The following is a 12,009-nucleotide window of genomic DNA, read 5'->3' as shown; positions in this document are numbered from 1 at the left end:
CGGCAAATGGTTTACTATTTGGTGAGGAGTTTGTTAAGGAAATGGCAAGGTACGCAGGGAATTTTAATTCTATTCAAAAGGCACAGAAAGATATTAGGAGAGTTTTTGGCATGGCCGGGAGATTACGGGGCCGTTTTCCCGGCCGAGGATTTGGTACCAATAGAGGCTCTTTTACTAGAGGAGGTTTCCGGTCAGGAAATTATCAATCAGGCTCCTATTCTCCGGGATTCTATCCGCAGAGACAAAGAGGAGGAAGAGGCCATTTTAGAGGGGAAAGGAGAACACAAATTCAAGGTATGTTTGCAAAAAGACCTTTTTTCTATTCAAACAAAGGTGGGTGGAAGACTTGCTCTTTTCTTAGACAGATGGAAGGGAATCACATCAGATCCTTGGGTGCTACAGACAGTAGTAGGTTATCAAATAGATTTGGTAGGAAGTCCAGTTCAAGAAAAGAGACCAGCTCTAATAAGGTATGCAAGGGATCAGGAGGACTTGGTAAGTCAGGAGGTTTTGGAACCGGAAAACAAGGGTGCAATAGAGTTGGCAGAGACATGGTCAGGAAGATTTATAAGCAATCTTTTCTTGGTGGAGAAGAAAGACAAATCAATGAGAACAGTAATAAATCTGAAGTAGCGTGGGTGGAGTACAACCATTTCAAAATGTAGGGTATTCACATGTTGAGAGATGTTTTGAGAAAAGGAGATTGGTTGACTCGCCTAGACCTAAAGGACGCTTATCTAACAATTCCGGTTTGTGTAAATCAGAGAGATCTGTTGAAATTCGAATGGAAAGGGAAAATATGGAGGTTCAAAAGCCTCCCCTTTGGTTTGACGTCAGCCCCTTGGTGCTTCACGAAGGTGACGCGTCCGATAGCAGCATGGCTTTGATCAAAGGGAATAAGGTTAATCATTTATTTGGACGACATTCTTATCATGTCGGAGAACAAAACACAAGCTCAGGAGAACACTACACTGGCGGTAAGAGTTATAGAAGATTTAGGATTTATAGTAAACAGGAAGAAGTCTTGTCTGATTCCAAGTCAAGAAAGTGTATTTCTTGGTTTTCAGATCTCGACCTTGGATTGTGTGTTGAGTTTGCCGATGGAGAATGTCAGGAATATCCGCAGGGAAGTGAGGAAGGTTTTAACGAATGTTTGGGTTCCTTTGAGACAAGTTGCGAGGGTAATTGGGCTTCTATCAGCCTCAATTCAGGCAGTCTTCCCAGCCCCCCTTCACTACCGTGCTTTGCAGAGAATGAGGACTTCGTATTTAAGGAAAGGGGTGAGTTACTCACAGAAAGTATATGTAGAAAGGGAGGCGAAAGAGGAACTAACGTGGTGGTTGGAGAATCTTGTAGCTTGGAACGGCAAAGCAATCTTCGGGCCTTCCCCAGATATGATTATAGAATCAGATGCAAGCCTTCAAGGCTGGGGTGCAAGATGTGGTACAATGACTACAGGGGGAAAATGGTCAGGAGAAGAGAGGAATATGCCTATCAACTATTTGGAGTTGTTGGCAGGGTCTTTTGCAGTGAAGAGTTTCACGAAGGATCAAGTGAAATGTTGTGTCCTTTTAAAGATGGACAACTTCTCTGCAGTAAGGTATGTCAACAAACTGGGGGGGGTCCTCGTTCGAGGGTGTTGGCAGATTTGCCGAAAGAGTTTTGGCATTTTTGTCTGAGCAGGAACCTTATGATTATTGCTCAGTACCTGCCAGGGAAGAGCAATTCGGTTGCGGATTGGAACTCCCGGCAATTGCAGGATTTCAGCGATTGGAGGTTGAAGAGGGCAATGTTCTTATCTCTGGACAGGTTATGGGGTCCTCTTGTAATAGATCTTTTTGCAAATCGGCTGAATGCACAGGTTCACGGGTTTTACAGTTGGAGGCCGGATCCGAATGCAGAAGCGGTAGATGCATTAATGCAAATTTGGGACGGGTCTCGGAGCTATGCTTTTCCCCCTTTCGCTCTCATCCAAAGGGTTCTGTTGAAGGTGAGGAAAGACAGGGCAGAGTTAGTGCTCATAACGCCTTTCTGGATGACTCAGGTCTGGTATCCAGATGTATTGGAGATGTTGATTGCCGACCCGGTACTTCTTCCGGTTGTACCGGATCTGCTAACCAGCGCTTCAGGAGATTATCACGAGATGGTTATTCAGGGTCAGTTAAAGCTCATAGCTTGGTTGATTTCGAGAGAGCCTGGCAAATGCAGAGCTTATCTTCGGAAGCTTCAAACTCATCAAAGAATCATGGGCACCAGGGACAGCAAAGGCATACAGATTGGCATGGGGAGATGGGTTCGTTGGAGTACTGCAAGGGGTTTGGATCCAGTATCAGCACCTTTAGTTGAAGTGGTTAATTATTTGTCGGAAGTTTTCCACAATGGGAAATCTTATAGTACTGTTAATATAGCAAGATCGGCTATCTCCTCAGGCCATGATTTAGTGGATAGTATCACTGTTGGACAACATGATGTAGTCAGGGGACTTTTGAGAAGTGTAAGAATTAAGGCTCCTCCTGGGGCTAAGTATTCTTCTTTGTGGGATGTGGACATTGTCTTGAAGGTTTTGATGAGTTGGAATGAAAATGAATTTCTAAGTCTTAAAGATCTTTCGCTCAAGTTGGTTATGCTGTTGTGTCTTATTTCCTTCAGAAGGGTTTCAGATGTTAGAGCATTAGAAGTTACAGTGCGTCGTTTTATACCGGAAGGTGTTTGTTTTTCTATTTCAAAAAGAACCAAAACCTTATCAAGTACGATTTTCTATCCGAGTTTGAATGTATGTAGGAAACTTTGTGTGGTAATATGTATACAAGAGTATGAAAGGAGGACTGAATTATTAAGGGAAAGTCAAACCCAGATGATTATTTCCTTCAAACCTCCGCATAAAGCTGTCTCTGCACCTACCTTAGCTCGATGGGTTAGAGAGGTAATGTTTAGAGCAGGAATTGACTTAAAAAAGTTTCGTGCACATTCTGCAAGAGGAGCTATGGCTTCTAAGGCATTTATTCTGGGTGGTGGTTTGACAGCTATTTTAGCCGCGGCAGATTGGTCTTCGGACTCTGTATTTAAGAAGTTTTACTTTAAACCTGTGGATTGTGCGGTAGAGAATATTATGGCAAGGCTTTGAACATGCATAATATTGGCCTCCGTGCCTTGCCATAAAATTCAGATTTTCCACAGCTAGGGTGGGTAGAAAATCATGATGTTATTAAAGACACGGAGGCAGATATTATCCCTCCCTGTATTTCCCACCCTCTTTAATGTTTTTTTGTTTGATTCTTTTAGGAGACGTTAGGAAATGAGCCATCATGGAGAAGCGTCAGAGGATTTTTGGAGTTTATCCTTTGCATTAAAATTGCATGATTTGGATCGAATATATGGACTTGTTCACAGCATAAAGGAAGGAATATGGCTGCCTTTCAGAGGATGTTATGAACTTTTGGAATGTTAAAGGAAAGTTCGTAATTCTTTACATTGTTTTGTGTTGCTGCTGTGGGTTGCAATTAAAGAGATATGCATAATATCTGCCTCTGTGTCTTTAATAAAATCATGATTTTCTACCCACCCTAGCGGTGGAAAATCTGAATTTAACAGACTGCTTGAAGCGAAGGAACGCTAGAACACTATGTTAGAATGTTTGTGTTGCCATGACTGTAAGGCCTAGGTGACCTGGGCTTATGAGGAGAAGGGGCGGTCAGTGAATTTCCTGGCTTGGCTCATTTGACCGGAGACTTGTGGCTCCCATAACACCTAACTCCAGACTCCTGATGGCACTTGTGTCCACTCACCGGGGGTCATTAATGATACCTTTTGGGACTACTATGAGGCACTATATTGACACCTGGAGGTACTCCCAGAAGACTCAGACAGAATTTCTGGACTGGTTGCCTCTCTGGACTCTACCTCGTGGGGCCAGTGAAGCTCTTGGAGGCCTGGAGTCAGTTAAGGAGATTGAACTGGCCATTAAAGAAATGTCTACTGGTAAAACTCCAGGCCCGGACAGTCTCCCTGCGGAATTTTACTCTACATTTACAGACACTTGGTCCCAAAACTGGAAACACTTTATGTGGACTCGTTGAGGCTGGGAATCCTGCCCGACTCCCTGAGAAGTGCATTTGTGGTGTCCCGCCCCAAGACCAAAATTCTGGGTGTATCCACATCGGCATTCTGACTCCCGTCTATGCTCAACATGGATTTCAAGATTCTTAGTAAGGTTTTGGCCTCCCGATTTTTACTCCACATGCCAGCTCTGGTGCATAAAGACAAGAATTGCATCATACTGAACAGTGGTACCTCCCTTAACCTTAGGCACCTACCCTGTACCACCCTCCCGTGCAGTCTCTCCCATGAGCCATGCTCATGCCAGTAGACCTTGAGAAGGCCTTTGGCACGATTCCATGAGACATTCTCGCCATGGTCATGTGTCCGATGGAACTACGATCTCCTGACAATATGAGATATTCAAAAGGCATACGGAAGGGATGCCCGCCATCTCCCCTCCTGTTTGCCTTGGGTATTGAGCCTTTGGCTAAGATATTTCATCAGAAGAGCAGAGGGCGTGGCATTGTGTCGATGGCAATGAACACATCATTTTGATTTGTTTGACTGATGGCTTTGCCGGTGTCCGAGATGCGCTTTGCCGCTTACTGGAGTTTGGAACCGTCTCTAGTCAACAAGGCCAATACTTGCCTGATTCTGGCACTTTCACTTAGGTCGGTCCATGCAGATTTTTTCCTCTGGCACTTATTCACTGCATATGTTTTGATCCACGTGTTATATGCATTACAAGGCACTTCCGACCTATTATGCTGGTTCACTCTAATTTGAATATATACTGCCAGAATGTCTTGGGTCGATTCAGGCGAATTTTGTTTTCTCCGACACTTATTCACTGCATATATTTTGATCCAGGTCTTTTATGCACTTTGCTTACCAACTGACTGACGATGCAATCCTGTGACCTAAACACTTGTTGATTATAGAAATGCCAATAAACAAGTTAGTTTAAAAAAAAAAAAATAATAAAAAAAAAAAACTTGCAATATCATCATCAACAACCCGGTCAATGCCCCTGACTGGAGCTTACAGAGTAATTGAGTATGCATGCAAACAAAAACAAACCAGTAGAGGTGGTGCCACACTGCATCACCATAATCTCAGAGAGGAATAATTTCTACCGGGAGGTTTGGGTCCCAGCTTTGTGGTTGACATATTTCATAGTGCCTGATAGTGCAAATATGTTCCACAAGTCGGTGAACTGAATGGCAAGATCAGATTTGCTGTCTGTGGTCCAGGTCGAGGAAATAACAATTAATACACTAATACTTTCTATGTTTCTTCAGCAACTAACATACTTATATATGTTATTGATATTTCTTGTTTTTAAACAACTAGAAATTGTTTTACCAAATCAAAAAAGTATCACAGACTGGACTCACTGTAATGTTTGCCTTTGTTTGTTGTTCATTTCAAAAAATGTTTTTGTCTTTTTGCTTCCAAGCAAGGCAACTTTTAGGACCATTTGCAACATAATCACTCTCCTACACATTGATGTGCACAGAACTTTCCAAATCAAAACTGAACTCGGTAAACATTTAATAAGTAAGGCTCCATGCGGATTGATCAGAGACCGAATGTATAACTTATTCCAAAACAAATTACTAATGGACTAAAACATAACTGCAGGAGGTAAACAATGTGTCATTATCACCTACCCCAGTATATATTTAATATATATTTTCATTCGGTCACTCACTCATAACCCCCATTTCCCGATATGAGCACAACACTCCCTCTTTTAACTAATTTTCATCTGTCTTGTACTTCTTTTCATTAGGACCCTTAATACTATTTTTTATTTGTGCCGATTTTTATGATTTTCTAGTCAACGAGTTGTACTTTATTTTTGTGCGTTTATATACTCGATGTGAAGTATACGCGTTAAATAAATAACAGAAACTTCTTTCTGAATTACTTCTGCCTCATCGCTTTTCCAGTAATTCCCCACCTCCCCTGTGGCATTTTCTTTCATTGTCTCCTTTTGCATTAAGTGCTGTGGCACTCTTCTGCTCACTCTCCTCTCTCCTCCTGTAGCCCCTGCCTGATCCCTCCCCTCTCTCCTCCTGTAGCCCCTGCCTGATCCCTCCTTTGCCCCTGCCTTAGGCAGGGCCTCTTTGACATGTGTCACTCCCCTCCTCCCCCTGTCTCTGCACCGTCTCTGTCTCCCGTTGCCTAGACCTGCTCCTTAGTTGTACCCATGCAGCCTGCCCTCTCTTGTTTTTAGGTCTCGACCTTGCTATCGAGCGAGACTATAGAGAGCTCCCAAAAAGCGGATTGCATGGCTAGCACGCGCACAATCACGCGCATCGTGCCGCCATGGAATCCGCCTTTTGGGAGCACTTCAAAGGGTCCGCTCCCCCGCCCCCAAGCGCGCGCGCGCGCGCGCGCGCGCGCCACGCTCCGCCGGGCTTGTCTTGTTTGGTACAGGCTGCATTGACCTAAGGATCAGCGTTTTTAAAAGGTTGATTAATGGATGCAACTAGCAGGAGAGGTTGTTTACTTCAACAGCGCACTCTGACACTGAAACTCGCATCTCTTTCTGTCCCCACACCCCAATACATGAACAACATAACTCACGGCACACATACGCGAAGGCCCAAACACTTCCACGCATACACAGTCTGATTCAACTCAACCACACACACACTTTCTCACATGCGTACCAACTCACATGGCGCACACACACACCCACAATTCTTGACCAGGCTACAGATTCTACCTTCAAACTTTCATGCGGAATTTACACAGAATTGCAATAAAAGGTTCTGCATTCTGCAATAATAAGTTGCACGAGAAGTTCTGGGATACGTGCTCTTGATTATGACAAATATTTTTTAGGTAAACAAAGGAATTTGCTCGTTCCCGAATCGGACACCGCTCAACTCAGCGGCGTGCCACCCAGGACTAGCGGCTGGCGCACGAGTGCACGGAGCTCAACTCAAGGCTGCATACCCCTCTCAGGCCTTAGATATATAAATACATGAATCTAAAAGTAATTTCTGTGGCCCGTGCGACTTACGACACGCGAAGTAGCCTGACAATGAAGAATGAGGCAATATACTAAATTTAAATACTCAGCATAAAAGTACTTTGTCAGGACGGACAATAAACACGCCTCTGTACATGACTACTGCAGGTTTGTATGTAAGCATTCCCAACGCACATTTGGATTGTAGCCTGAGTCAGCCAACGTGGCTAATTATTGGCCCAGTTTTTGCTTGGGGGCTGCGGTTTGCTGGGACACCCCGTGATTGATGCTACTGCGCTGGCGCTAAGGCTGCTCTATCTTTCTTTCTCCCCGTCGCTCAAGCCGCACCTGACTGTGGATTTCTGTAAGAGTGTTTTTTCCTCTCCGTGGGTTAAAATAGTTTAGCAACAGGCCTTCCCTGTTCAGCAATAGGCCAAGTGGGGGTTACAACAGGGGTGCCTGCCCTTCGTAACGGGACAGCCCCAACATGCATGTTCCCCAAGCATAGACACAAGACCAGCACAATGCATCATGTTACCAAGCCTCCAGGAGTGCGGGTGGGTGGAAAGAGGGCTGGGAGTTTGTGTGTCTGCTGCTTTTCCAGAAAGGCCAAACAAAAAATAGCTCTTTGCTCCACTAGTTTTAATGGATGCGGTTTGAAACGGGAATCTGCTTAATTGTTTAAAACATGTCTTAAGTTTCGGCCCTTTTCACAGTGCGCTCTTAGTACTATTTAGGAACAGACTTTATAGCACACGAGTACAACTGACACAAACCACCTGTTGGACTTTGTTCGGGGCACAAAGCCTAGAATAGCTCAGGAAGGCATTTTTTAACTTTACGAGACAAAGCTGCGCTATGAGAAATAATTAATGCTTCTGAAGATCATCGCAGAAGGGAGAAAAAATACAAATACAATGCCACGCACGCTGTCTCGAATGCATTTTTTTCAATATTCGTTCTATAGCATTGCACGTATAAATATCAGTGTTCTGGCTTGCAGTCAAAATATTCGATTATTTTTTTAATGATTTTTTTTAGATAATTGTCTGACAAAATGTTTAAGCAGAGCAGATGTTCTGGTATTTGACACACTGTCTGGAGGGAGGTCCCTGCGCACCATTCGGGAGCAGAATGGCTGAAAATGTTCGGCAAATGATAGAACAAGCATTTGCAATGCAATAGGTCTCGCATTTATACGAGTTTGAGCTATTGGCATTGTAAATGACAGTGCCTTTTATTTATGTTTTTAAAAAAAACTAAACTTAAATAAAAAGCATTGTCACTTACAATGCCAATAGCTCAAACTCGTATAAATGCGAGACCTATTGCATTGCAAATGCTTGTATTACAGCGCAGTTTGGTGCAGCTCGTAACCAATTTCCATTGATAATACACGTTTTTGTGAACCCATCCCTGCTACTCGCCCCTATCTACATTCTGTGACGTCTTTCACCCACCTTCCCCGTACCCCCCTCCAACTTCTACCCTCCTTCTCCAGCAGTCACTGTGCCCCCTCCTCCTTCACGCATAGCCCCCTCCCCCCCGGCCAGAGTCATCTCGAGGGTTTTGCTAATCCTCCTGCACTTTCTGCCCACTACCTACCTATGCTGTTGCTACCCCTCTTGCCTTCACTTTCGCCGTCTCCTATTGACACGTGGCCTTGCTTCCTGGGCGAGGGAGCTCCCTTATGCGCTTGCATCTATGTCACATTTTGGCATGCTTTCTCTCTGCTTGTGTATTTTTTCATTCTTTCTCTTTGTGCTCCTTCTCTCTATGTGCCTTTGGTTTATATTCTCACCTTAATGAACATGTGTCCCCCCTCCCCTCCCGCCCACACTTTGTTCTGTGTACTGGCCGTGTCCAAACAACTAAGCTGCAGACTTTGTAACTAGGAAACCTGGGATTGAATCTTTAATTCCGCACTGAAGCAAACTGTGATGCTTGAAAAACCACATGGTCTCCCTGTATCTAGGTTCCGTTCTTTAAATAACTGTGACGCCCAGAGGCAAATCATTATGTATTGTGCACTATGCAAGGACATTTATTCACTTCACTGCGTTCTCCTTCTGCACTTTTATATTCCACCCTCTCACCCCTTAAACCTACTGCTCAGCTCCAACCTTCCTGTGAGAGGTTCCCAGACCCTCTTCTGCACTGTGTATCCCCCCTCCTTGTTTTAGGGTGCACCTTTGTTGCCTTAATGACTTTAGTATCCTGCTGGGATTCATTTGCATCACACAGATGCTGCAGAGGAATAGATTCTTATCTTTCTCAGTTTGCTTGTTTATGGTCAATTTGCCTGGGCTGGTTTGTTTCTCAAGTGTCTGGAATGTCACAGAAAGTCACACTACAGCAGACTTTCAGGCAGCCTTTTGTGCGTTTTTTTGTCACAATACAGACGTTTATTTGGCGCTGGTTAGAAGAAGACATAATTTTTACTCGTGGTAGCCGCTTTCATAGCGTTGGTCACATTACCGTACATATCACATTTACCCCACTTTCACATACTAACATTATAAATAACCTTTTATATATTTGTCGCTTTAAAAACATAGATAATAAACAATGCCATTTACAATACCAACAACTTTAAACTTTGCTACTGCGATACCTATTGCATTGCAAATGCTTGTTATCCTTTGCAGTTATATCGAGAACTCGATCTGAAGGTATTAGAACGTTTTGCATGAGCACCAGTTACATCACACAAGGACACATTCCTGTTGTTGTAGTCATGTGGAGATTAAGTGGTTTGCCTAGTATCACGGGATGTTACGTCGATGCCGAAATAGAGCCCGGTTCTAAATCGACAACTCTAGTTGTTACGCCACAACCTCCCCATTCGCTCTTACCACCCTGTCTCAATCTCCCCTCCATATGAATGAAGCCCTCCGTACCTCTGTCGCAGTAGCTCATCTGCAGGACTCTGCCTAGGGTACTGAAGGAGCAAAAGAGGTTCCATTCCTCCCCACAGGCTCTGAACACCTCTACCTTACAGCCACCCGCACACACCACAAATATGCTGTCCCGACCGCAGCAGCACAGCTCGGGCTCCAGCCGGGCCGGGACGATCTGCTGCGACCCGAAGGGATGACAGTTGTAAAGCTGCACCATCTCCCAGCTGGTCCTGCGCAACTAAACTCGTCGGAGCTTCGCTGGAATCCCTGGCAAGAACATGAAAGAAGGACTATTCTTGAGACCGTCCCCAGACCCAGGAACTGAGTAACTAATCTGTCAGGAGAACATTGAAGACGGACTATCCTGGACCCTGTTACAGGCCCGCCCTTCTCAGTGACGTTCCATGGATCTTATATATGACCTCTTCGGGACCCGTTACTCCACTGAAGAAGGCAGTAAAATCGAGGTAGTCTTGAGAAGCCTAGTGAATACAAGTATTTGCAATGCAGTCGGTCTCGCATTGCGAGATTTTGAGCTATTGGCATTGTAAATGGCAATGCCTTTTATAATATTAAAAGGCATTGTAATTTGTTTTGTGCACATTTATATAGCGCTAGCTCGACCGGAAGGTATTGGAGTATTAGTAGCAGTTAAGTTACACAAGGACACATTCATTTTTTGGTAGGCACCGGGAGATTAAGTGGTTTGCCCAGAATCACAGGATGTTGAGCAGAGCTCACGCAGCTCTAACCATTTACAATACCAGGTCAAAGTTTGGCAAAAGCGAGACTTATTGTATTGCAGAGCGCTGTGTCCCTGAAGCGGCGCTGTGCTCAATATTAACGTTTTTAAAAAAAGCAACGAAGACACAACGAAGGTTGACACTGATAGAGACACACAGAGATGGGTATACAGGCAGACACACTGGTAGAGCCACTCAAGGATGGGCACACAGTAATTGGCAAACAGACATGCATACCCAGATGCGCACATGAAACATACACACCGATACATGGATGGAAACAGGCATAAAATGACAGAGAGACACACAAATATAGACACGCATATGATTCAGCGCAAGGGGCAAATTTACATATTCTCCCTATGTCACAGATTCGTAATCACAACTACTCATCCATACACTCATTCATTGGTGGGACCCACAACACCAACACGCACTCGTCTCATTTGAATCCGGACACAGGAGAAAAAGCGCTGGACATTGGGGGGTACCTTATTACCTATGAGGATTACATTTCTTTACATTAAATACATCATAAACATGTGCACCTATAGAATCAAAAATTAGCTAGCATTCGCGCCAAGAATTTTCAATTCTATTAAGGACACGGAGGCGAGGATTATGCTTCTCTTTCTATTTATTGCTACCCACAGCAGCCAATGAAAACTTTTGTTACATGAAAAAACAACACTTTTCTCATGATGCATATGTCACATCACTTCCTGCAGGGCCCCATAAGTTCCAGCCATACCGGAACTAGTCCTCTTTCTTTGCTCTGAACAGAAGTCCAATAAGTATTAAAGTTCAAAAGTATTAAAGTTCAACAACAACAGCTTCCAACGTGGAAGAACACCAGACCAGCTGGGAAACAGGCCACTCCGTACAGCGGATCAATCCATCTTCTTGTCAGATCCTGAAAGAATAGAAATGAACAACCCGTAACTTCTGTCAAAAACAGAGTATATACAACACGGGTGGGCAAAAATTACATTACAGTAATTTAACCGGGTGGGATAATCCTCGCCTCCGTGTCCTTAATAGAATTGAAAATTCTTGGCGCGAATGCTAGCTAATTTTTGATTCTATTACAGGACCGGAGGCTTCGTATTATGCTAGTTTAACGCTGATTAAAAACAACAGAGGATATATCACCCACCGGTTTATAATAAAATTGTTTAAACGTGGATTCAGACGACCAGTCTGCAGAACGCATGATATCTTGCACCGTAGAACCCAGCATGAAAGTCTTGGAGGCCATGGCGCCTCGAACAGAATGTGCACCAAACACTTGGGTATCTACCCCTGCCTCTTGCATAACACCTTTCAGACATCTGGCTATGGT

General features: G+C 44.1%; 1 protein-coding gene across 1 annotated transcript in view; it reads right to left on the bottom strand.

Annotated features, from left to right (window-relative positions):
• The window catches only part of HPS3 (HPS3 biogenesis of lysosomal organelles complex 2 subunit 1), a 472,707-nt gene extending 462,467 nt beyond the window's left edge, over window positions 1–10,240 (bottom strand). The window contains exon 1 of the mRNA XM_085635071.1: window positions 9,925–10,240. Within this exon, the coding sequence (XP_085491197.1) occupies window positions 9,925–10,141 (217 nt within the window). The 5' untranslated portion in view covers window positions 10,142–10,240. The remainder of the gene's footprint in view (window positions 1–9,924) is intronic.
• Window positions 10,241–12,009: the final 1,769 nt, after the last annotated feature.

This window comes from Triturus cristatus, chromosome 11 (assembly GCF_964204655.1).
Source record: "Triturus cristatus chromosome 11, aTriCri1.1, whole genome shotgun sequence".
Classification (NCBI taxonomy): Eukaryota; Metazoa; Chordata; class Amphibia; order Caudata; family Salamandridae; genus Triturus; species Triturus cristatus.
This window is presented reverse-complemented; position numbering and strand designations above follow the sequence as displayed.